At 43.9% G+C, this 25,882-nt stretch overlaps 1 protein-coding gene across 2 annotated transcripts in view; it reads right to left on the bottom strand.

Annotated features, from left to right (window-relative positions):
* prdm10 (PR domain containing 10) overlaps positions 1-25,882 on the bottom strand; it is a 153,299-nt gene that overhangs the window by 86,354 nt on the left and 41,063 nt on the right. For both annotated transcript variants that reach the window (XM_052040007.1, XM_052040008.1), the window contains exons 6-11: positions 24,436-24,646; positions 23,650-23,891; positions 22,357-22,566; positions 16,697-16,769; positions 9,804-9,921; positions 5,207-5,315 (exon numbers count right to left, since the gene is read on the bottom strand). In XM_052040007.1, the coding sequence (XP_051895967.1) occupies positions 5,207-5,315; positions 9,804-9,921; positions 16,697-16,769; positions 22,357-22,566; positions 23,650-23,891; positions 24,436-24,646 (963 nt within the window). The remainder of the gene's footprint in view (positions 1-5,206; positions 5,316-9,803; positions 9,922-16,696; positions 16,770-22,356; positions 22,567-23,649; positions 23,892-24,435; positions 24,647-25,882) is intronic.

Raw genomic sequence — 25,882 nt, 5'->3', positions numbered from 1 at the left:
GTCCAATGCACAGGATTGAAAGAGGCTGCAGAGGGTTGTAGACTCAGCCGGCTCCATCACGGGCACAACCCTCCCCACCACTGAGGACATCTTCAAGAGGTGGTGCCTCAAGAAAGCGGCATCTATCATTAAGAACCTTCACCATCCGAGACATGCCCTCTTCTCATTACTATCATTAGGGAGGAGATTCAGGAGCCTGAAGACCCACACTCAATGTTTTAGGAACAGCTTCTTCCCCTCTGTTATCAGATTTCTGAATGGTCCATGAACACCTCATTATTCCTCTTTTACACTATTTATTTATTTTTTGATAACTTATAGTAATTTTTATGTCTTGCCACTGTGCTGCTGCCACAAAACAACAAATTTCACGACATCTGTCAGTGATAATAAACCTGATTCTGATTCACTCCTAGGTCCCTCCGTTCTATAACATTCCCCAGGGCCCTCCCATTCACTGTACAAGTCTGACCCGGATTTTATCTCCCAAAATACAATACCTCACACTTATCTGGATTAAGAGCCATTTGCCAATCCTCAGCCCACATACTGAACTGATCCTCTTGTAATTTGATTTTGTAGTCTTGAAATCTTGTAATTGATCCTCTTGTAATTTTTCATAACCTTCTACACTGTCTACAACACCAGCTATTTTAGAATCATCCGGAAACTTACTAACCATTTACATGCAAATTGTTCATATAAACAATCGTGTTGGTGGTCTCAAAGGGAATAAAGATGCATAAGCTCCGGGCATAACCAGATGCATCCTCAGATATTTTGGGAAGCAAGGGAGGAGATTGGTGATGCCCTGGCAGAGATTTCTGTAGCTTCGTTAGCCAAGGGCGAGGTACCAGAGGACTGGAAGGTGACTAATGTTGTGCCTTATCTAAAAAGGGCTGCAAGGACTGGCCAGTGAGCCACACATCAGTGGTGGGAAAGTTACTGGAAGGGATTCTGAGGGACAGGATTTATTTGCATTTGGAAAGGCAAGAATTGATTCAGGTTAGTCAGCATGGCTTTGTTCATGGGAGATCACGCCTCACAAATATGATTGAATTTTTTGAGATGACCAAGAGGAATGACCAGAGCAGGGCGGTGGGCATCTACATGGACTTTCGTACACATCCCACATGGTAGGCTTGGTGGAAGGAAGGAGAGGGTGGTAGTGCAGGGTTGTTTATCTGATTGGAAACCTGTAACCAGCAGTGTGCTGATGGGATCGGTGCTGGGTTCTTTATTGTTCGTCATGTACATTAATGATTTGGAAGAGAATGTAGGTTGCATGATAAGTAAGTTTGCAGATGACACCTAAATTGATGGTGCAGATGACAGTGAAAAATGTCATCTGAGTTTACAACAGGATCTAGATCAAATGGGAAAGTGAGCAAGGGAATGGGAGATGGAATCTAACTCGCATGCAAAGTGATGCACCTTGGGAAGTTAAACCAGGCCAGGACATACACAGTGAATGGCAGGGACCTGGGGGGTGTTGTTGAACAGCGAGACCTTCGGATACAAATGCACGGTTTCCTGAAAGCAGTGACACAGACAGAGTGGTGAAGGTGGCACATGATATGCTTGCCTTCATTGGCCAAGTCAATGAAAGTAAGAGTTGGATGGTAGATTGCCATTGTACAAATTTTTGGTTAGGCTGCACTCGGAGTACTGTGTGCAGTTCTGGTTGCCAAGATGTAGGAAGGATGTGATTAAGCTCGAGAGGGTGCAGAAAAAATTCGCTGGAATGATCTGGGACTGCAGGGCTCAAGTTATAAAGAGACATTGGATAGGCTGGGACTGTTTTTTTCAGCAGCAAAGGAGGCTGAGTGGTGACTTCATAAAGATTTTTTAAATTATGAGGGACGTACAGAGGGAAGATAATTAGAGTCCTTTTTCCTGGGGAGGGGAGTCTAAAACTAGAAGGCATTGATTTAAGGTGAGGGGCAACATTTAAAGGGGACCTGAGAGGCAACTTTTTCCACACAGAGGGTGATGAGTACACGGAACAAGGTGCCAGAAGAGGTGGTAGAAATGGGTACAATTACAACACTTAAAAGACATTTGGACAGGTACCATAGAACCATAGAGCACAAAACAGGCCCTTCGGCCCACCATGTTGTGCCGTCCATCAAACCACCCTCACACTACCTAACCCTTTCCTCCCGCGTATCCCTCTATCTCACATTCCTCCATATGCCTATCCAACAAACTCTTGAACCTGTCCAATGTATCTGCCTCCACCACCACCCCAGGCAGCACATTCCATGCACCAACCACTCTCTGGGTGAAAAACCTCCCCCTGACATCTCCCCTGAACCTCCCACCCATAACCTTAAAGCCATGCCCTCTTGTCTAAGCATTGGTGCCCTGGGAAGGAGGCGCTGACTGTCTACTCTATCTATTCCTCTCAATATTTTATATACCTCTATCATGTCTCCTCTCATCCTCCTCCTTTCCAGTGAATAAAGCCCTAGCACCCTAAGCCTTTCCTCATATTCCATACGCTCTAATCCAGGCAGCATCCTGGTAAATCTCCTCTGCACCCTAGCCATCCTCCTACCCTTCATGTACGTGAAAAAGGCCTTGGGATTTTCCTTAACCCTACAAGCCAACGCCTTTTCATGTCCCCTTCTAGCTCTCCTCAGCCCTTTCTTAAGTTCCTTCCTCGCTACTCTATATTCCTGTCTGAACCTTGCTGCTTATACCTTATGTATGCTGCCTTCTTCTCCCTAACAAGTCGTTCCACCTCTCTCGTCACCCACAGTTCCTTCACCCTGCCATTCCTTCTCTGCCTCACCAGGACATATTTATCCCTAACATCCTGCATAAGATCCCTGAACATCGACCACATCCCCATGGTACATTTTCCTTCAAAAAGGACATCCCACTTTACACTCCCAAGTTCTCTCCTCACAGCCTCGTAGTTCGCCCTTCCCCAATTAAATATCTTCTTGTCCTCTCTGCACCTGTCCCTGTCCATGACAATTTTAAAGGTTATGGAGCAATGGTCACTGTTCCCCAAATGCTCACCCACCAATAGATCCTTCACCTGTCCTGGTTCATTTCCTAAAACTAGATCTAGCACGGCATTCCCTCAAGTTGGCCTGTCGACATACTGCGTCAGGAATCCCTCCTGGACACATTTAACAAATTCCGTCCCATCTAAACCTCTGGCACTAAGCTGGTTCTAATCTATATTTGGGAAGTTGAAGTCTCCCATTATAACAACCCTGTTATTTTTGCTTCTCTCCAAACACTGCCTGCCAATCTGCTCCTCTATATCTCTACTGCTACCGGGGGGCCTATAGAATACTCCTAGTAGAGTAACTGCTCCTTTCTTGTTCCTTACTTCCACCCATACGGACTCTAGAGATGATCCTTCTACAACATCCATCCTTTCCGCAGCCGTAACAGTCTCCCTGACCAGTATCGCCACCCTTCCTCCTCTTCTCCCCCCTTCCCTATCCCTCTTAAAACACCGAAAACCAGGGATATTCAATATCCACTCCTGCCCTGATGTCAGCCACGTCTCAGTAATAACCACAATATCATAGTCCCCCATACTTATCCAAGCCCTCAGTTCATCTCCCTTATTCCTGACACTTCTTGCATTTAAGTAAACACACTTCAGTCCATCTACCTTACTACTTTTATAGCCTGTATTCTGCTTCTCCTTCCCCAAAGCCTCTCTACCTGTTTGATCTAACTTTTCCCCATCCCCTTCTTCCTCTGACCTACTCCTCCAGTTCCCTTCCCCCTCACAGACTAGTTTAAACTCTCCCGACCCACCCTAGCAAACCTAGCCGCAAGGATATTGGCCCCCTTCTGGTTCGGGTGTAACCCGTCCTCTCTGTACAGGTCCCACCTTAGCGAGAAGAGATCCCAATGATCCAGAAATCTAAAACCCTCCCTCCTGCACCAACTTCTCAGCCACGCATTTATCTGCCACCTCCTCCTGTTCCTGCCTTCACTATCGTGTGGCACCAGCAGCAATTCCAAGATTGCTACCCTTGAGGACATGGACAGGAAATGTATCGACTGATATGGGATTAACGTAGATAGGCATCTTGGTCAGTATGGACGAGTTGGGCCAAAGGGCCTGTTTCCAGGCTATATAACTCGATGAATCTATTAAGATAGGTGAGGCAAATTTTCCCTCCTCAAAGTCTTTGCAACTCTCTTCCTCAAAGGGCAGTGGAAGCAGATTCATTGAATATTTCTAAGGCAGATATTTGCTCAGCAAGGGGGTGAAAGGATCAGGGTGCAGGGAACATGGAATTAAGGTACAATGAGATCAGCTGTGGTGTGATAAATAGCATTGCTTGAGGCTGAGTGACCTACTCCTGCTCAGAATCCAGAGTTCATCTGTATTTCCAAACCTTGACATCAGAATGAAAAGCAAACAATTAACTTCAAGGTCTTGGCTTAACATCTTGATTCACTGAAGATGAGAGCTGGAAGGAAGACTACCACTGCTGCCCACAGTCAATGCTGAGACACTTCTCTATCACTACTTGACTGCTCAATCCATTGCAAGTGAACCAATACTTGTTATGCACCATATGCCTACAATGTACAATACGATGAAAATTTTTGTAACAGTCATATCTTTGTAAACCGAATGCTCTATTCCTTGAGACTTGCTGTAACATGTATATCTTAGGGAATTGCTAAAATCTCACATCATTTTTAATCTCTCAGTCTGTTTCACAACAAATATTGAAAGAGCTCCAGTGGTCCCTTGACACAATTTCATAACTCACACTTAGGGGAAAATTCTTCCTCCCGCATTCATGGGAGCTGAAGATGCTATTTTATTCGCAATCAAAAACGAAACAGAATTTCATTTCATCACAGATCATTCATCAGAAAACTTATTACATTCACCACTACTGAGGAATTCACAACATTGAGAAAACTCACTATTGAATTAATTCATTTCTGTAATTTTCCATAGCTCTTACTCTCTTTGTTGAGCAGGACCTGAACACCTGCTTCAGAACAACACCATGACTGCAAACCAGCAGTGAAGGAAGAGATCTACATTTCTCATGGACCATGAAAGGATGCAGAGGTAGGAAGGGACATTTTCATAGATAACTGAATTAAAAATGTTGTTGAGATAGGCGAGATTGCAGCTGCTACTGAATGCAGATTTATTATTTCAGAACATTTAACAAGAGTTCCTCACTGAATAACCACTCACCTCACTCTGATCCACAGTTGAATCCTGCCGGTTAAACTTTGGTGGGCGCCCCGGTCGCCTGCCTGAACCGAAGCGCCTCCTGCCTCGGCCTCGACTTCTGCTCTTTGACCTGTCAAGAGACATTTGATAAAACAAAACATTACCAGGAACAGTATCCCTGTGTGAAAAGGACAATGATCCGGAGATGGATAGGTGTCCAAGCCAAAGCTCCAGGGAGAAAAGCCCCAGCTTCTCAGTTCTCCGGCCATACTGAGAGCCTCTCAACCCCAATATCCATGGTGCATTTTTCCCATTGCTTTTGTGTTCTTTCTGCGGCTATGAAGTTGATAATGTACATGGAAGTTCAGAAACTGTTTGATAAAGTGGAACAAAATAAACCTTTTAACAAAATTGAAGCCTATGAAGGTGCCAGTGTGAATACAAAATTTACTGACTGAGACAGACAGAAAAGGACAAACAAAAGAGAATATTAATAACTTTTATCCCCAGGCTGCATCAAATAATTCCAAAGGTCATTTTCAGGAATGATTATTATTTATTTGTTCATATTTAATGAGAGGCTTTGTTAGGATAAGCAAGAAGAACCGGCTTCTGCTATGGAGTAGGTCAGTAACAGAAGGACACTAATGAAAGGTAAAAGAACCAAAGGCGAGATGAGGGGATTTTTGTTTCTCCGTATAATTGCGATATGAATGCATTGCCTGTTGCAATAGTAACTTCCAGAACAAAATTAGGTATGGGAGAGATTGACAGAAGGTGCAGAGACTCAATAGGGGTTTGGGACAAATTAAACAGACTTTACAAAGAGTTGTAACAAACATTGAATTGTGAAGTGATAAGAAGCCCTTTAAATAATGTCCAAATGTAAAACTAAATGCAGATGAGTGGAACCAGCATGGAGATCACTCTATAAGAAGAGCGCCAGGTATATTGAGAGCAGCCAGTTTGGCAACAACCGTGAGGTCGAAGTGCAGGCTTTAGTGAGGAGGACAGTAGCGACTGGTGATATGGTAAATGAGAGTTAGGGCAGTGGTCCTAATATACTCCTCCTGCAACATGTAGGAAATCAGGGGCATTTGCCAAGTCCCTGATGACTTTGCCTGGAGGAAGAGTATCCAGTTGTGGCTCCTGTCTGACCATATAGAGCATCTGGATCTGCAGCTGGACTCAGTGGAGCACCCACACTGCTGAAAGTGCCATAGATAGTACGTTCAGCGAGCTGATCACACTGCAGGTACAGACGGATAGGAGATGGGTGACCTCCAGGAAGGGCTGTAAATGCAGGGATCCCTGTGGTCACTCCGCTCTCAAACATGTGAACATTTGGAGACCATTCGGGGGAAATGGCTTCTCAAAGGGTGAGTAGCAGCAAAGTTTGTGGCACCACGACTGGCTCTGATACACAGCAGGAGAGGGAAAAGTCGAGGTGAGCAGTGGTGGTGGGGAATCTGTGAGTGAGGGGAACAGACAGGGGCTTCTGTATCTGCCAGAAAGACTTGAGTATGGTCTGTTGCCAGGATCGCAGACATCTTAGAGCAGTTACAAAACATTCCAAAAGGAGATAGAGAACAGCCAGAGGTGGTGCACGGTGGTGTCAACATTGTAGGTAGAAAGAGGGATGAGGTCCTGCAAAGCAAATTTAGGCAGAAGGTTACAAAGCAGGATATCTACGGTTGTAATCTCAGGATTACTCCCTGTGCCACATGCTAGTGAGGGTAAAGATAGGAGGTACAGATGACTACGGAGCTGAAGAGCTGATGCAAAGGGAGGGCTTTAGTTACATAAATCAGAGGCATCAGTTCTGGGACAGCAGGACCTGTACAAGGATGACAGGTTGCTCCTGAACTAGAAGAGGACTAATATCCTTGCAGCAGGGTTTGCTCATAAACTAAATTTGGCAGGGTGTGCACAGTGGCAGTGCAACAGGTGAGGAGATTAACTCAAATGTAGAGGGTAAATCACGCAACAGACAGAAGCATGATGAAAAGCATGGGAGTGCTGGTAGGTTAACGGCACTTACATTAATGCAAAGAGCCTAACAGGGAAAACGGACAAGCTGAGAGTGTTGATCAGCATGTGGAATTATGATATTATTGCAGAGGGCAGTTGAGTGAAGGGCAGGACTGGCAACTTAATGTTCTGGGGTGCAGAATTTTCAAATGTGTCAGAGGGGGATGCAAAAGAGAAGGGGGAGTTGCACTATCGGTTAGGACTAATCACTGCAGTACCTGCTGCGGGTGTTCTGGAGGGATTGTCCAATGAGGCCATGAGTAGAACTTTGGAATAAGAGAAGGGCAATCACTCTGCTCGGGTTATACTATAGGACTCCAGTCATCAGTGGAAATAAGAGAAAAAATATGGAAGCAAACAGTGGAAAGGTGTAAAAGCATTAGGGTTGGAAGAGTGGGAGTTTTAAACTTTCCACAATATTAATTAGGATTGCTTCAGTGCAAGGGACTTAAGGGGTAGAATTTGTTAAAGGCATCCAAGAGTTTTACTTGAGTCAGTATGTACAAAGTCCTACTAGAGATGGGGCAATATTTGACCATCTCTCAGGAAATGATCAAGTGGTGGAGGAACACTTTGGGAACAGTGACCATAAATGTGCAAATTTCAAGGTAGTTATGGAGAGGGATAAATGTTGGTCCTCAGGCTAAAGTCATGAAATGGGGGCAGGCTGATTTCAATAGCATAAGAGAAAACCTGATGAAAGTAGATTGGGAGCAGATGCTTGCAGATAAAATGACATCTGACAAGTGGGAGTCATTTAAAAAAGGAGCTAGTAACAGCTCCTTTAAGTGTGAAAAGGAAGGATGTGGAGGCTTTGGAGAGGGTGCAGAAGAGGTTTACCTGGATGCTGCCTAGATTAGAGGGCATGTGCTATAAGGAGAGGCTGGACAAACTTGGGTTGTTTTCTCTGGAGCAGCAGAGGCTGAGGAGAGACGTGATAGAGATTTACAAGACTATGAGAGGCATAGATAGAGTAGACAGCCAGTGTTTCTCTTTGTTTAGAGTGTGGTGGGTGCCTGGAATTTGCTGCCTGGGGTGGTGGTGGAGGCAAATGTGATAGAGGTGTTCAAGAGGCTCTCAGACAGGCACACGAATGTGCGGGGAATGGAGGGATGTGGACCTTCTGCAGGCAGAAGGGATTAGTCTAGTTGGGCATTTGATTACTAATTTAATTAGTTCAGCACAACATGGTGGACTGAAGGCCCATTCCTGTGCCGTACTGTTCCATGTTCCAAGAGTAAGAGGGTAGTGAGGAAAAGTGTGGATCCTCTTCGGGATAAGCTGTGTGTGGAGCCAGGGGGATATGTGCAAGGTCCAAAATGAATACTTTTCACATGAATTCACCAAGGAGAAGGATGTGGAAGGTAGCGAGTTCAGAGAGGGGTACGTTGATATTCGATAGCATATCAGCATTAAGAAGATGGCGGTGTTAGATATATTGGAGCGCACAAGGATGGATAAATCATCTGGAAAACATCCATCCAGGATGCTTTGGGAATCAAGAGAGGAGATAGTGAAATAGTCAGCATGGACATCGCAGAAAATGATATTTTAGCTTTTAAGAGAGATGAAGCACAAAGAAGTCAGACCATAAACATTTTGCAGTTTTATAAATTTTCACAGCGCAACTGACGTTAGCACATAAGAGAAAGGGAAATACACTCACTGTACTCTCTCTCTCTGACACTTATTTCTACTGACTTCAAAGGAATTGGAATTTTAGAAGCAGAATATAAATCAATATCACTGCCATGATTAACATGACACAACAGATGACATTTTAGATAATGCTTCATAAAGAGGATTATCCTAGCCTCAAGGCTGGCTACATTGTAGACCAATTGATAAAGATTGATTGCTATGGTTAGGTAATAACTATTATCGCTGTACCATCCAAAATAAGATATCTTTTAGTCGTGTGTACATCGAAACACACAGTGAAATGCACCTTTATGTAGGATGTTCTGAGGGCAGCCTGCAAGTGTTGCCACGTTTCTGGCGCCAACACAGCATGCCTACAACTTCCTACATCTTTGAAACATGGGAGGAAACCGGAGCACATTCCTGGGATGCACGGAATTCCTGGGATGCACAGGTTGTCCTATCATAAGCAGCTCAGGAAATTAGATCTATTTCTTTTAAGGAGTTTAGAAAAATGAAGGGTGATCTCAGAGAACATTCTGAGGGGGCATGGCAGGGGAGATGTCAAGATGTTTCTCAAACAGGGAGACAATTACAAGATTAGGTGGCTGACATTTAAAACTGCATTGTGAAGGAACATCTCGAAAAGGGTGGTGAATCTCTGGTTCTCAACCCCCAAGGGTTATGGAAGCTCAATCACTGCAGGTATTTAGACGCAACTGATACATTTTGAAATATCACTGAAATGAGAACAGGCGATGGGGAACTGTCATAGAAGAGGAGATAAGGCCTGGGGAAGATTAGCTTCGATCAGACTGAATGGGGAACAGATACAAAGAGCTCAGTGCCAACTCCAGCTCCTATTTTCTTACATTGTTACGTTGACAAGCAAACTGGAAAACAGCCAAAAGAAAGGGTAGTAAGTTCAAACGTGTTCACACTGTACCTGCTGAAGAAGTCCAGCTTTTCGTCATGCATGTTGAGATGTTGCTGGAGCTGCTCTGAGCTGGTAAAGCGACGATTACACTCATAGCACGGCCAGTTTTTTTCCTGGTCACGTAGAACTGAGGAAACAAACAGAAAGTATTTTGCAGGGACAGGAGACTGCAGATGCTGGGATCTGGAGCAACACACAAAACGCTGGAGGAACTCAGCAGGTCAGACAGCATCAATGGCGAGAAATGGACAGTCAATGGTCAAGGATGAAGTGGAGAAGTGGTACGAAAAAATACATTGCAGACTGCTCATTGATATCCAGCCGAATAAGGACATCTGATGCAATTTTTATTTTTAGAAAAAAAATGACATTTTGTCAACACCAGGCTCAAGGACAGCTTCTATCCCACTATTATAAGACTCTTGAAAGGACCTCAAACTCTAAAGATGAACTCTTGATCTCTCAATCTGCCTCATCATGGCCCCTGCACTTTATTTGACAACCTACATTGCACCGCCTCTGTAACCACAACACTATACTCTGCATTCTGGTATTTTTCCTTTAGTGCTTCCTCAGTCTACTTATGTATGGGAAGTTCTATCTGGATGCACAGAAACAAACAAAAGTTTTTCACTGTATTTTGGTACATGTGACAATAATACACCAATTACCAACAGAATTTTATTTAGAAAGACTCTGTAATCTTTTAAAAAAAGACGAATAAGGATAACACTGGCATATGGAATAATGATAACGCCAGGAGCAAAACACCAGAATGTGGCCAGCACAAAATGATGCATCTAAAATTGCACTTTGGAAAAAAATTCCCAGAGAACTAATCACGTACACACAGCCAGGCGTTCTAAAGGGCCGATTTAGTAAACAGAAGCCTGCAAGCCTGCGCCACAAATTCTGGGTTAGTATCTTCTGCATAGGGTGTTGTGGGGTGGGGGGGGGCAGTGGGGAGAGTGAGTTGGGGGTGTAGTGGAGAAAGATCATTTACAACTCCTGAAAGCAATCAATTCTCAGTTTGCAGAACAACCAACTGTGATTGAATGCTGATCATTTGGTCTGGGAGGGCATGGATATAGGCCCCTGTAAACCAATCCCACTGTCTTGACTGAGTGTGTGGGATATCTAATAATGTTACCAGTGTCTTGTTCAAGTAATACCTTTATTTCACTCTGCATGTGGTTCTTTAAGATTTCCCAAAGTACTCCACTGCTTATGAATTATTTCAACATTTGGTCACTGCTCGAACAGACAAACATGCCATAATGCAGAAGTAAATCTACTTCTGTGATGTTGAGAGAGAAATATTGGCCAGAACACTGGGGAGAACTCCCTGCTCCTCTTCCAACAGTGCCAGGGAATCTTGTTCTCCCACAACTGACATTCAGTGCCTCAGCTGAGGTTCACCGATCACTCCAGAACTCATTCCACAGTTCAGTGGCCCATGGGCTCAACCAAAATGTAGCAAAGGTACAACTGTGAGATGCAGACTCCAACAGAATTAGAGAATCTTGAGAGTCAGATGCTGGCTTTGAAATTCATTCCTATGCCCTAGCCTTTTACCCATAACCCCACAAATTAATCTCTTGGTCAGAGAGTAATTGACTTTTCAAAGTTTTTGCAGAATCTACCTTGAGATGTCCAATGAAAAGTGTGAAGGATTTCTCCACATGGAACCTGTACTAATTCAAGCCTGACAGTTACCCAGGATGCAGACACACTCAGGAGAAGTTTTACCTAAAGGGATTACGGATGTTAAATACACCCAACTTTCATTTATCCAATTTTACATAGCTGTTGTACATAATTATGCATATGATACTGATCTAACTAAGAAACAAACATTGCATGAGGACAGGACAGGTTGATAAACTGTAAGGAAATCCTGGGCATTTTCAATAATCCTTGCCACAAATCTCAATGTAGCTTTGGCTGTCCAGCTGCAGGAAATGGGAATCAGCAACAAAAACCAAGCAGTCAGTGCCATTAAGTTTGGAGAGTTTGCATGACACAGTACATGCCTCTGAGCTATTCTTGTATAATGAGCTTGAAAACTCCAGGATGAGGTATATGTTAATGAAGTAAGCTGTGTGAAAGACAGGTTTTGTTGCTGCTTCTCCAAGTTCCCCAATTTATTCGGCAGGTATCTTTCCTATCAAACAGCAGCTCCTATAGTTGGGAACAATGCCTGAGTGAAATGTACCCGCTCCTCAACAAGTGACAAAGTGTTCTGCACTGGGAACGTTGACCCATCTGTATCTGTGAAGCCCGCTAAGCAAAAGCACACATAACCAAATCTACTGTAAAAGTGTATCCATGCACCAGGAGCTGTCAAAGCCATGTCCCAGATTTATAATCTGTTCAGCTGGAGAGGGTGGGGGTGATCAAAAGCTGTTGCCAAATCACCCAAAGATAGCCCAGTTTGCTGGTGAGCCTAGTCAGATTTCATCTCAGCATGATCCCTTCCCTGAAAAGGACAACACACTATACAGTGGGGTGAAGGAGGCATGTGGCATGCTTGCTTCATAGGTCGGGGCAAAGGATACAAGAGTTGGGATATTATGAAGCAACTTTACAAAACACCAGTTCGGCTGCAATTGGAATATTATGTGCAGTTCTGGTCACCACACTATGGGTAGGATGCTTTTATGCTGGAGAGAGTGCTCAGGAGATTCACCAGGATGTTATCTGGAAAAATTTTATGCTACAGGAAAAATTTTCCAACCATTCACCCCATCTACGTCTCTTGTAATTTTCTATACCTCTATCAGGTGACCTCTCAGCCTCCTCCACACCAAGGAAAATAACCCAGCATACCCAGTCTATCGTCACAACTGGATAGCAGGAATAGAGAACTGAACAGAGTAAACCTTCCAAGAGTAGGGACATTACTTAAAAAAATAAAGAGAGGCATAATAATACTGGCAGACAAGAGCAAGGAAAATACCAAAGAATTTTATATTTAGGACAAGAAACTAAGCAATGATAGAGAAGGGCCCATTCGGGACCAAAGGGTCAATCTGTGCATAGAGCCAGAAGGCGTAGATGAGGTTTTACATTAATTCTTCTCATCTGTCTTCTGAAGTAGAAGGGGATTGTGGGTGAAGACTTCAGGGGGAGAGACAGTGAAATTCTAGAATATTATCGATAAAAGGGTATGAGATGTATTGGTGGATAACTCTCCAGGTTGAGATGGGATGTATCCCAGACTACTATGGGAGGCAAGGAAGGAGATTGCTGGAGCCCCAAGAGATTTTTAAATCTTCACTGGCCACAAGTGAGATTCCAGATGACTGGAGAACAGCAAATGTGGAACTCTTATTTTTGAAGGGCAGCAAAGATAAACCAGGTAATTACATAACATTAATGGTAGTGAAGTCATGGGAGAAGAATCTGAAGGGCTCAATTAATCTACATTGAGAAAGGCAAGTATTAATCAAAGATTATCAGCAAGATTTTCTGAGCAGGAGATCCAGTCAGGCCAATTTGGTTGATTTTTTTTTTGAAGAGGTAACAAAATATACTGAAGAAGGCAGCACAGTTGATGTAGACTCCATGGACTTCACTAAGACTTTGACAAGGTCCCACGTGAGAAAGTGGTCCAAAAGGTTTGAGTCCATGAGATGTGAGGCATGTTGGTAAACTGGATCCAAAATTAACTTGGTAACAGGAGGCAAAGAATGATGGTGGAGGGTTGTTTTTGTGAGTGGAAGCCTGTGACCTGCGGTGTAACACAGGAATCAGTACTGGGACCTTTGCATTTCGTGTTAGATACATTCATATCTGAATTGACAATATAAGAGCTATGATTAGTAAATTTGTAGATAATGTGACCATTGGTGGTGTTGTTGCTTGTGAAAAGAATTGCCTTCGGCTGCAGGATGATATTAATTAGTCGGTAAAATAGGTAGAGCAATGGCAGATGGAATTTAATCAGAGCAAGGTGAGGCATATTGGGAGAACTAATAAGGGTAGGACAAAAACAGCAAATGCTGGAACCCCAGCACGTATTGAGGAACAGAGGTACACTTGTGTTACAAGTCCAAGGATCCCTGAAGGTGGCAGCGCAGGTTGATAAGATGGTGAAGATGGCAAAGTAGACACTGATTTGTTAACTGGATTATAGCACACAAGAGCAGGGAGGTTATGGTACAACATTATAAAACATGGATTACGCCACAGCTGGAGTACTTCGTACAGGTCTGCTTGCTACACAATGAAATGGGCATGATTGCACTGGAGAGGGTGCAGAAGAGATTCAGCAGGTTGTTGCCTGGGATGGAGAGTTTCAGCTATAAGAAGAGACTGACCAGGCTGGATTTCTTCTCCTTGGAGTGCAGCAGGCTGAGGGGGTACCTGTTAGAGATGCACAAAACTATGAGGGACATAGACAGGGTAAATAGCAGGAAACTTTTCCCCACAGCACAGCTGTCTAAGACTAGAGGGCAAAGGTTTCAGGTAAGGGGTAAGAGATTTAGAGAGGATCTGAGGAGGATTTTTTCAGACCAGAGGGAATGCACTACCTGAGGGGTTGGAGGAGGCAGGAACTCTTACAACATTTAAAAAGTATCTGGACAATCACTTGAGACATAGGCTAGAGATCAAGTGCCTGTAAATGGGAATAGTTGAGATGGGTACTTGATAGTTGGCACGGACATGGTGGGACAAAGGATTTACTTCTGTGCTGTATGACTCTATAAAAGGTTATATTAAAGGACTAAAATGGCAATCTATGCATGGAGCCGGAGGCCATTGGCAAGTTCTTATGTGAATCCGTATTCACTGTGGAAAAGGACTTGTTGTCGGAGAGATCACGCAGAGGGACTTTGGAAGTCCAGAACAATTTACCATCAAACAGGAAGCGACATTAGATGCTTAACAGGCTTAAAGGTGGATAAATCTCCAGGGCTGGATGAGATATATTCCTAGTCTGCTATTGTAGGCCAGGGAGGAGGTTGCTGGGGCTCTGATAGAAATTGAACATGCATAGGTTTGCACCAAGCCTAAGTCCAGAGTGCTTTAAAATTTTAGCTCGTTTTGACAAGGTGAGGCTAACAAGTTGGAGGTCACCAGGTTCTATTTCTCACTCCTTTTCAAGTGCATATTTAAACAAAAAATGAAATAAAAGTTTGTTGAGTTATTATTTATAGTAAGTAACATTTGCTAGATAGGAACTACCAATTCCTGAGAGTGCTGTATTAAAGTTTTATAGTTCTGAGGTACAGAGGGACCGTGGTGCACAAATCTATGGATCCCTGAAGGCAGCAGCACAGATAGACAAGGTGGTTAAGAAAGCATTTGAGGGATGCACCATTGTTGTCTGGGATGCAGTGGTTGACAGGCTGGGCTCATCTCCCTTGCAATGGAGAGAGTTGGTTGAAGGTACCTCGTGACTCTGCCAATATAATTTTACCCAGCTCAATAAAATTAGCCCTTAAATCATTGCATAATTTGAACTGTCCCATTCCTGTTCAGGTTTTTTCTGTGCTTCTTGAACAAATATTTTGAACATTCATCCAAATTCCATCACAGCAGCTGGGAAATAAGAATACAGTTAATTAAATGTATTTTAGAATAAAAGAAATAGTGTCAATTACAGAGACGATGAAACCCCTGTTCTTTAGAGATTGAAATCTATAATCCTCATCTGGCCAACTTGCAACTCCAGACATCATCCGTGTGGTAGACTCAAAAGTCTTTGACCAAAGAGGGCTGAGCAATTCAAGGGCAATTAGGGATAAACAACAAATTCTACCTTGCTATTGATACCTGTGACTGAATTAAAACAAAACATGTTCGATGTGCTATGTTAAATGCAAATGCTATAGATGTCAGAAATCTGAAGGACAGAATACAGAATGATATTAGTTCAGATTCTCTTTTATTTCCTTTCATATCCTTACATTCAAGACGCATATTCAGTTTCATCTGCTACTAGCTTCTCTAAGGTCTCCCGCAATCTTTCAAAAACCAAAATCACAATTCACCTCACCCCACAATTTGACACTGTTAACAGATTTCAACACTTGATCCATCAATTAATATGTCATGAATAGGGCATCAGTGATGGAGGCTGGGAGGTTTGGATAGGGTTGCCTCCAATATTTCCACTCTTCCCTCCTCCATCTGCCCATCATCCCTCCTCACCTGGATCCACCTATTGCCAGCCAGCCCTTGCTGCAACCTTTCGCCCACCTCTATCTTTCAGTCCTGAAGGGTCTCAACCAAAACGTCATCTGTCCATTTCCCTCCACAGATGCTGCCTGACCCGCTGAGTTCGTCAGCAGCTTGTTTTTTGCAAACTAAAAAAGGGCCATGTCTAATATGGCCCTTATTAGCTCATGTTTCTCTTGCATCAGAGAGCCTAAATTTATCACAAACTAAGAAAAACCTGACTAGTCAGTGATTCCCTGGCTTCTCCATCATCATCGAAGTGAAAGGAGAAACAAAGTGTTCAGTATTTCCCAGTCTTTCTTTCTTCCCACAAAGGATAAATAGAAACCCAGGTGTATGTGAAGTGGGTACGGAAGCAATATACCCCAAATCAAATCATAGGTTCAAGATTCTCTGTTGATAATCTAGGCAGTTACTTGAAAGCAGGAGTGCATTATGTGGTGTGCCATTCTGCAGATAATACATTGAACTCAAGTCTTGTCTGTCTCCTCTGATTCTGTACAAAGAGCAGAGACATCTCTCCAGGTTGGAGCCAATATTTATCCCTCAATCAACATCATAGTTGCCATGCACAAAATGACTGCCACATTTGTCCAAAGTAATCTACTGGTTGCGTAGATAAAGGTGGATTACCATTTCTTTCCTTCAACTACAGCAGTCTGATGAATGTTCTGGCACGGAATGCAAAGGCTTCTCATGCAGAAGCAGTCACTCACCTTTCCGTTCCTCTTCTGATATATCATGGATCTTCTGCTCCACAAAATCTGCATATGATGCTGCATACCACACCTGCAAGTACACACAGAGCAATGCTCAGAGAAACACTGTCTGCCTTAATGGCTACCATGGCCTGAGGAGTTTCAAACAAGTCTCTTTCTCAAATTCATCTTTCTGTTGGTACCAAAATAAAAGTATTTCATTACGATAGCTATGTGACAATCCATTGAAATAAATGCAATGAAAAAATCAAAAAACTTGTGGATGCTGAAATCTGAAACAAAAATTGAAAGTGCTGGAAACAGTCAGGAGGTCAGAACTGACTTCAACCTGAAACATCACTCTGCTTCTCTTTCCACAGCTGCTGTCTGACCTGCTGAGTCTTTATGGCATGTTTTGTTTTTGGATTAAATCCTCTATTGTTTTCACCTTTAGAGTCGTGGATTTCACAAACATCACTAAATATTATCTTGTCAACTTCCAGTTCTCCTGTCCTGAAGGTATCAGCTCTGCAGAAGTTCAGTTCCATGGGAGCAAAGTGACCTCGACTCATAACTGAGCCAAGATGACAAGTGACAGCAGGACACCTCAGCCAGTCCCACACACTTTCCTTTCCAGCCCAAGGTCACAGCCCTACATGTTCTTGGGACAGCGACCCAAGGCTCTCAAGCAGAATAACACTTTCAAATGGCAGTAACTCCCTAACCCACTTCCTCAAGGAGCAGGAATCCTGCTAGAGATCAAAGAGAGGCCACGTGTCCCTTGAACATGATCTACCATTAAATAAGATCATGGCTGATTTGATCTTGGCTTCAATTCACTTTACCTGTTCCCCAAACCCTGGACACCCTTAGAGTCCAAAAATATGTCTGTCTTGGCTCAAAAGTTTAATTTCCATAGGTCTCTGGGGTAGAGAACTCCAAAGATTCAGTTGTGAGAAAGGGTCTCCAACCCAAAATATTAACTGGTTTCTCTTTCTACAGATGCTGCCTGACTGGCAAGTTCCTCCAGCATTTCTACTTCAGTTCCAAAGATTGATGATGCTCAGAGAAAAAAATTCCTTCTTATCTCTCTTGAATGGGTGACTCTATTCTGAAACTAAAGCTCTCACAAGGGGAAACATTCTCTCAGCATCTATCCTGATGATCCCTCAGAGTCTACGTTTCAATAAAGCCACCTTTCCTTCTTCTAAACTCTAATGACTGTTTGCCCAACCTGGTCAATCACTCCTCAAAAAGCACACCTTTCATCCCAGGAATCAACCTGGTCTACCCTCCCTGAACGTCCTCCAATGAAAGCACATATTTAAGGAGACCTAAACCATACACAACATTCAAGGTGTGATCTCATCTGAGCCGTGCGCAGCTGTAGCAAGGCCAAACCCCTTTCATCAAAGGCCATTTGGTGATTTCGGATGTGGTTCAATGAGTAATCCTTTGCCTTTAAGCCAAAGGGTTGTGGGTTCAAGTCCCACTCCAGAGACTCGAACACAGGAGGTTAAGATGTACTAATGCACAAGGTGAATCAGCCAATTACAAGCTGTGAACCGCACAAACACCCCAACAGATCCACGCTGCTGTTTATCCTCCAGAAGTTTCCTCCTACCCCTCATCAGTGGTGGCACAGCTCGCAAAGCTGCTGCTTCTTAGCTACACATGTTCAGTCCTGATCTCCTGTGCAGAGCTGGCACATTATCCCTGTGCTCCTGTTTGCTCCCAAATCCCAAAGACATGCAGTTTGCTCAGCCACTGTAAATTGCCCCGAGTGTGTAAACAAGCAGTAGATTCTTTGGTGGGGGGTGGGTGCATGAAGGAGTTGATGGGAATAGGTTATAGGGAAATTGTGCAGGGAATGGGATTGCTCTGTGGAACAGCATAACTTGGTGTTGTAAGGAAGTATTTACTTATTAGTTGCACCTTCAGAGCAATCTGAGTTCCATGTCTGAGGACACCAAATTGCTCTGTACAGCAGCAGAATGTAATCTCTATTTAAGCAATTTTCTTAAAGCAAATGGATAATCTCACACTTGCCTACATGAGACTCCACTGGCCATATATAGCTGTGTCCACTCATTTAACACATCTATAATCACTCTGTGGACTTTGTGTCCTTTTCACAAAGTATGTTCCCCCATTGATTCAAGGAGTCACACAGCACAGAAACAGGACCTTCGGCCCACTGCATCCATTCTGGCCATCCATAGAACACTACAGCACAGGCCCTTCTAGTCTGTGCCGAAACTTTATTCTGCTAGTCCCATTGACCTGCACCCAGTCCCTAACCCTCCAGACCTCTCCCATCCATGTATCTATCCAATTTATTCTTAAAACTTAAGAGTGAGCCCACATTTACCACGTCATCAAGTACCTATCTCTACTCATCCCGTTCACCAGCACATGGTCCACAGCCTTTCATGCCTTGGCAGTTTAGGTGCTCATCCAGATGCTTCAGAAATGCAGTGTGAGTACCTACCTCCAGCACCTTCTCAGGCAGTGCGTTTCAGATTGCAACCACCTGCTGGGTGAAAAAAAATTCCTCAGATTCCCTCCAACTCTCTCACACCTCACCTTAAACCTCTGATGTTAAACGCCTCATCTTTCTATCATCAGATTCAGCTCCAATACTCTCAGTCCTTTCATTCAAATAATTAACATTGATTGTAAATAGTTGTGGTCACAGCACTGATCCCTGTTGGCATCCCACTAATTACAGAAAATAGCCCAACTCTGCTTTCCCCAACTTAACCAGTCCTGCATGTGAACCTCCACACAGTTATCCTGTGTAGTGGCCTTTTATGTGGGACCTTACTGAATGCCATTTGCTTTTCTGTTTAAAAAAAAGACACATGGTCTTGGTGAAGTAAGCTTTGTAACAGAACTGAAGTTCCAAAAATTTAAACTCAGCGCAGGTCTCTCTGGGGTCTATTTCTCTGCCTCCAATACAGAGAATAGGTTGTTGACCAGTCCACTACAATCCTACAGACCACCACAACTACTTTAACCACACTAAGCCTGCTCTACTTCCTATCAGCAATCGATTCTCCTGGTTTCTTGGTGTCCATCACATCTGATATGAATGTACCATTATCTACACAGACTTGTGAGCTGTCTTGCTTTTCCCTCCACCACAGCTGTCAAGCTCCTTAACTATATCTGTTCCTAAGAGCCACCTTCTTTGTGATAATAACTTAGTAAATCTTTGCCACATCCAAAGTGATGCCACCACCAGGCACTTCTTCCACTTTCCACTCCTTTCAGCAGTATCATCAAACAGTACAGCACAGGAACAGGCCCTTCGGCCCACGATGTCTGCGCCAAACATGATGTCAAATTAAACCAATTCACTTCTGCCTGTACGTGATCCAGATCCCTCCATTCTCTGCATACTCGTGTGTCTAACAGCCTCTTAAATACACCATCATATCTGCCTTCACCACCACCCTTGACAGCCTGTTCCAGGTACCCACCACTCTCTGTGTAAAAAAACCTGCCCCGGACATCTCCTTTAAACTCCACCCCCCCTCACTTGGGATGCACGTCCTCTAGGTATTTGACATTTCGACCCTGGGAAAAAGATTCTGACTGTTTACCCTATCTATGCCTCTCATTTTTTTTTATTTACAGTGTGGTAACAGGCCCTTCCAGCCAACGAGTCCGCGCCACCCATTTTAAACCCAAATTAATCTACCCGTATGTCTTTGGAATTTGGGAGGAAACCAGAGCACCTGGAGGAAACCCATGCAAACACAGGGAGAACGTACAAACTCCTTACAGACAGCAATTGTACAAACTTCTCTTTGGTCTCCTCTCAGGCTCCGACGCACCAGAGGAAACAAGGGACCATTCTCTCACAAAGTCTACGATTGCATCTCCACCAATACCCACTAATGCCTTCCCACAACACCTTGCCATACAAGTGAAGGAGGTGCAAGGTACCTTTTATATCACTTCTTCCCATTCTCAGGGAACACCCACCCCACCCTCCAAACTTTCCTTCCTGATGAAGCATTAACTTGCTTGTACTTCTGTCAAGTTAGGGTGCTGCATTTCAGTGTTCATAATGTAGTCTTCCCTACACTGGGGAAACCAAATGTAGGTTGACTAACTGCTTTGCAGAACACCTCCTGTTTAGTCCACAAGACTGGCCCTGAATTTCCAATTGGCTCTCTCTGCAATTCTCCGTCTCAGTCTGACCTCTGTCCTTGGCCTCCTACAGAGTCATACAGCTGTACAGCACAGACCAACCCATGGTGACTGTGATGCCCGTCTACACTAACCTCATTTGCCTGCATTAGGCCTGTATCCATCTATTCCTTTTCTATCCAAGTACCTGAACAAATGCCTTTTAAATACTACAGTTGTGTCTGTTTCTACCACATCCTCTGGCAGCTCATTCCATTTTACCACCACCTTCCGTGTGGAAAAACTTGTCCCTCATATCTCCTTTAAACTTCTCTCCTCTCACATTAAACCTATGACCTCTAGTTCTAGACTCCGCTACCCTGGGAAAAAGCTCTATCTACCCCATCTATGCCCTTCATAATTTTATAAACCACTATAAGGTCACCCATCAGCCTCCTGTGCTCCACTGAGAACAAACCCAGCCTATCCAAACTCTCCTTGTAACTGAAGCCCTCCAGGTGAAAGATCACAGAGATGTAGGTGAATCTCTTCCGCACTCTCTCTATTGCTGTTTCATCCTTCCTGTAACGTGCTGATCAGCACTCCAAAGGACAATACTCCAAGTGTGGCCAAACAAACCTTTTGAACAGCTGCAACGTGTCCCAATTCTTACACTCAATGCCTTGGCCTATGAAGGCAAGCATACCAAATGCACTTCACTGCACTATCCACCCATCTTGCCATTTTCAGGAAACTATGAACACGCACCCCAAGATCTCTCTGCATATCATCACTCCCAATGTCTCTGCCATTTACTGTAAATGCCCTGCCAGCATTTGACATCCCAAAAGGCATACTTCACACTTGCCTGGATTAACTTCCATCTGCCACCACCCTGTTCACTGCAGGTTCAAGGAAAAGCACTTCATCTTCCAACGTGGCACATCACAGCCTTCAGGCCTCAACAATGAATTTAACAATTTCAGATCATCAGCCGGTCTTTTTATCGCTTATTTCCAGTATTCAGCTGCTTTTCCCCATCTCCTCTTCTGGTATTTCAAATTTCATTTGCTTCCTCCTAATTGGATGGATACATGGATGGGAGAGGTCTGGAGGGTTATGGACTGGGTGCAGGTCAATGGGACTAGCGGAATAAAGTTTTGGTACAGACTAGAAGGACCAAATGGCCTGTTTTCTGTGCTGTAGTGTTCTATGGTTCTACTTAGAACTGCTCTAGATTATCTTGGCCACCACAATAGCTGGCACCACTACCTTTTGTGTCATCGTCTCTTCTAGTCTCTATCCTACAACACCCACTTCTCCATATCAGTGCCCCCTTTCTCTGCAATTTAAAGCTTGTCACCTTTTGTCATTGTCACCTTTTCCCTGTTCTGAGTAAAGATCACCAATCTGAACTTTAGCTGTTTCTCTCCCCAAAATATTGTCTGACCTGTTGAGTATTTCCAGCATCTCTTTTTAGTTTAAATAAGGGACAGATCAGCAGCATCCATCCAATATTCACCCATGTTCTCTTTTACCTTGAGTTCCTGTTTTGGTTCAATATGTTTGATGGTGGTAAAGTAGATGTTTTTGCCGTACTGGTATACCACCAGGTTCTGCTCCAAGTGATTCTGAGCTTGACGGACAAACATCATCCAGTTGCACAAGTTCTCATCAGACAAATCAAACCATAAATCCCCAGGTTTCTCTCCGTCTTTCAAATCCTCCCTTCCTACCCCCATAGCGACCTGTTAAAAGAAAAAGATGCTTTCATGTAGCACCTCGTCATCACTTGCTTCACACAATTAATGTTTTGAAGTTATACTCCAGAAGCTCCACTCCACATCCACTCTGACGAATGACCAATTCAGCTATTGATATCTTTGGTTGCTCTGTAAAGGCAAAGCTTAGAAAAATCTGATGCAGTTCCCCATATGGATAAACACCCAAGGTTTTGTTGAGGGGTGGACTGCTGCCCCAAGGCAGAAATCCTTCTTCTCCAAATCACTTCATGAAAGCTCAAGAATTAACTATAATGCACCTTGTTGCCACAAATGTGGGACTGGGAATTGCACCACAGTCAGAAAACTAGAGAATAGGCTTCATACCCACAACTAGCTGCAGATGACAGTCAGCAGCTGAATCAAAGATCCAGTGATCATCAGTTTAGCAACCATGATCTTACATTCATGAAAACACAAGAGACTGCAGATGCTCAAAATCTGGAGCAACACACAAAAGAGCTGGAGGAACTCAATGGGTCAGGCAGCATCGATAGAGGGAAATGTTTCAGGTGGAGACCCTTCATCAGGGCTGGGGAAGTCCTGTCTTGCTGCCTGACCCGCTGAGTTCCTCCTACTCCTTTGTGTGTTGTTTTATATTCATGAGTTGGTCACTTTGTGCAAATCCATCCTAGGCCTGTAAAGGTGAAGTAGGATCACGAGGTGTGCATGCTACAAGCACAATCTCCTCCCTTCTACAACTAAGGTAAAGCACAGGAATTGATCTTCCACTATCTTTATCAACACAAGTTGCTGAATTTTCCATTTCAGGAAGCTCTCAGCAACCACCACAGCACAGACACCTGTATGTGCCTTTCAGGCTGTGACAGTCAGTTACAAACTCCCTCATACTTTGGTGACGGGATCTCAGACCCAGGACAGAATGACAAAGTCATCTCCAACTACTCTCAGCAAGGTGAAAAGTGCTGCTAAGTTTCCACAGTGTGCTTCACTCCTCAACTGTTGTTACTTCAACACAATTTGACAATCTCAGCTCAGAAAAACCTTAACGCAACCACCGAGGGAAGCAGGAAATGTCATAAGACCTACCTTTAAATGAATGTAATCATCTGTGAGCTCAGACTGCTTAATTAATGGTCCTTCGACAGGACCGAACTGTGTGCGTTTTGGAATGCGCCTCTTAGAGAAAATTCCACCAGCAAATCGATTGATGTAGAGAATAAGCGGCAGGCTGGCCCTGGCCCTGCTCAGGACAGGCCGATTGGGAATACAGTGCAGAGTTCCATGTTTGGGGCATGCACCGGGATGTGCGGTGTTACAATCCTCACACCCTGCAGTAAAGAACATCAGAAAATAACAGACACGTCCATTTATGTTTTTCTTTTAAAAAGTGAAGTTGCTCTCAGTGGTGCTGCCATCCAATAAATAACATTCAGTAAGAACTGTATCACTAGAAAAACAACAAAATACTAATGATAGAGTTTCTTCCACTACACTTCTAGAGGGCAACAAATGTTCTTCCACAGTGGTGTAGCTAGTAGATTCACCATCTCACAGCGCCAAAGATCCGGGTTCAATCCTGACCTCAGGCGCTGTCTGGGTGGAGTTGGCCCATTCACCCCATGTCTACTTGGGTTTCCCCCGGGTGCACTGGTTTCCTTCCACATCCCAAAGACATGCAGGTTGGTGGATTAACAGGCCACTGTAAATTGCCCTAATGGGGAGGTGAGTGGTAGAATGTGGGGAGAATAAAAATTAATGTAGAATTAGTCTAAATGAAGGAGGGACTGATGGTCAGTCCAGACGCAGTGGGCCGAAGGGCCCATTTCTGTGCTTCATCTCCATACGAATGCGTGACTACGTGGCTCCACTTACACAAATCACATGGATTAAAGGGCCTCAGAGGACCTGGCTCCCAATCATCCATATCAGATGAGTCCACATCCTCCTCTTCCTCCTCTTCATCCTCATCCTCCTCTGTGTCCAGGTCATGTTCAGCTGTGTCCAGTGCATCTGGCACCTGCTGCACAGAGTTGCTGACCTCAGTTATCTGAGGAATACCATGATTTGGTGCGGGCAAATGTGACTAAGAAAACAAAACAGGTTCAATTTAATAGATTTTATGTCAGCAACAAACCAACATCTTCTTTCTGCTGTACATCAATCACATAGAAATAGAAAACAGGAGCATAGAACCATACGGTGGAGAAACAGGCCAGTTGACCCAATTCATCCACACTGACCAGTGGGCATACATCCATATTAACCCCATTGTCCAGCACTTGGCCCATAACCCTCTATGCCTGAGCAATTCAAGTGCTCATCTGGACACTTCTTACATGCTGCCAGAGACCCTGCTTCAACCACTCTCTCAGGCAGTGTATTCCAGGTACTCACCACTCTCTGGCTGTAGAAGTCCCCTACCCTATATCTATGTCCTCTCGTGTTATCTGTCTCTGATATGGGGAAAAGTTTCCTGGATTCTACCCTATCTATACCCCTCATAATTATATTATTATTTTACCTTAAAATGGACTTCATTTTTTTTTTGTTTTGTGTTCTTCCTCGTAAAAAATGTGTACAATTTAGGTTTAATTTGTTTTTCTAGTGAATGCTGCTAATATAATGCTGTTTGCCTGTGATGCTGCTGCAAGTAAGTTTTTCATTGCGTCTGTGCGTACACGTACTTGTGCACATGACAATAAACTCAACTTTGACTGTGACTTTATACCTCAGTCATATCTTCTCTTTACTTCCTCAGATCCAGGGAGAACTAACATAGCCTCTCCATTCTCTCTTCGTAACTGAAACGGCCCATCCCAGCCAACGTCCCAGTGAATCTCCTTTGCACCCTCTCCAGTGCAATCAAATCCTTCCTATACCTTGGTGACCAGATTCTAGCTGAAGTCTGACCAAGGTTTTATGAAGTTGGAGCATAACCTCCTTACATCTGCACTCAATGCCCTAAATAATGATGGCCAATATCCCATATGCCTTCCTAACCTCATTCACTACCTGTGTCTATGGACTTGTCCTCGTACTCCAAGGTCCCTCTGTTCCTCAATACTCGCCAAGACCCTATCACCTGGGACTCAACACCTCCCTTTGCAATTGGATCCTTGACTTCCTGACCAACAGACTGCAACCAGTAAAGATTTGCAGCAACACCTCCACCATGATTATCCTCAACACTGGTTCCTCACAAGGATACGTCCTCAGGTCCCTACTTTACTCCCTGTTCACTCACACTGCATGGCCAGATTCTGCTCTAACTCCATCTACAGGTATGCAGATGACACCACCGAAGTGGGCCAAACCTCAA

Source organism: Pristis pectinata, chromosome 27, assembly GCF_009764475.1.
Source record: "Pristis pectinata isolate sPriPec2 chromosome 27, sPriPec2.1.pri, whole genome shotgun sequence".
In the NCBI taxonomy this organism is placed as follows: domain Eukaryota; kingdom Metazoa; phylum Chordata; class Chondrichthyes; order Rhinopristiformes; family Pristidae; genus Pristis; species Pristis pectinata.
The sequence above is the reverse complement of the archived record's forward strand: the minus strand, read 5'-3'. Positions and strand labels throughout refer to the sequence as shown.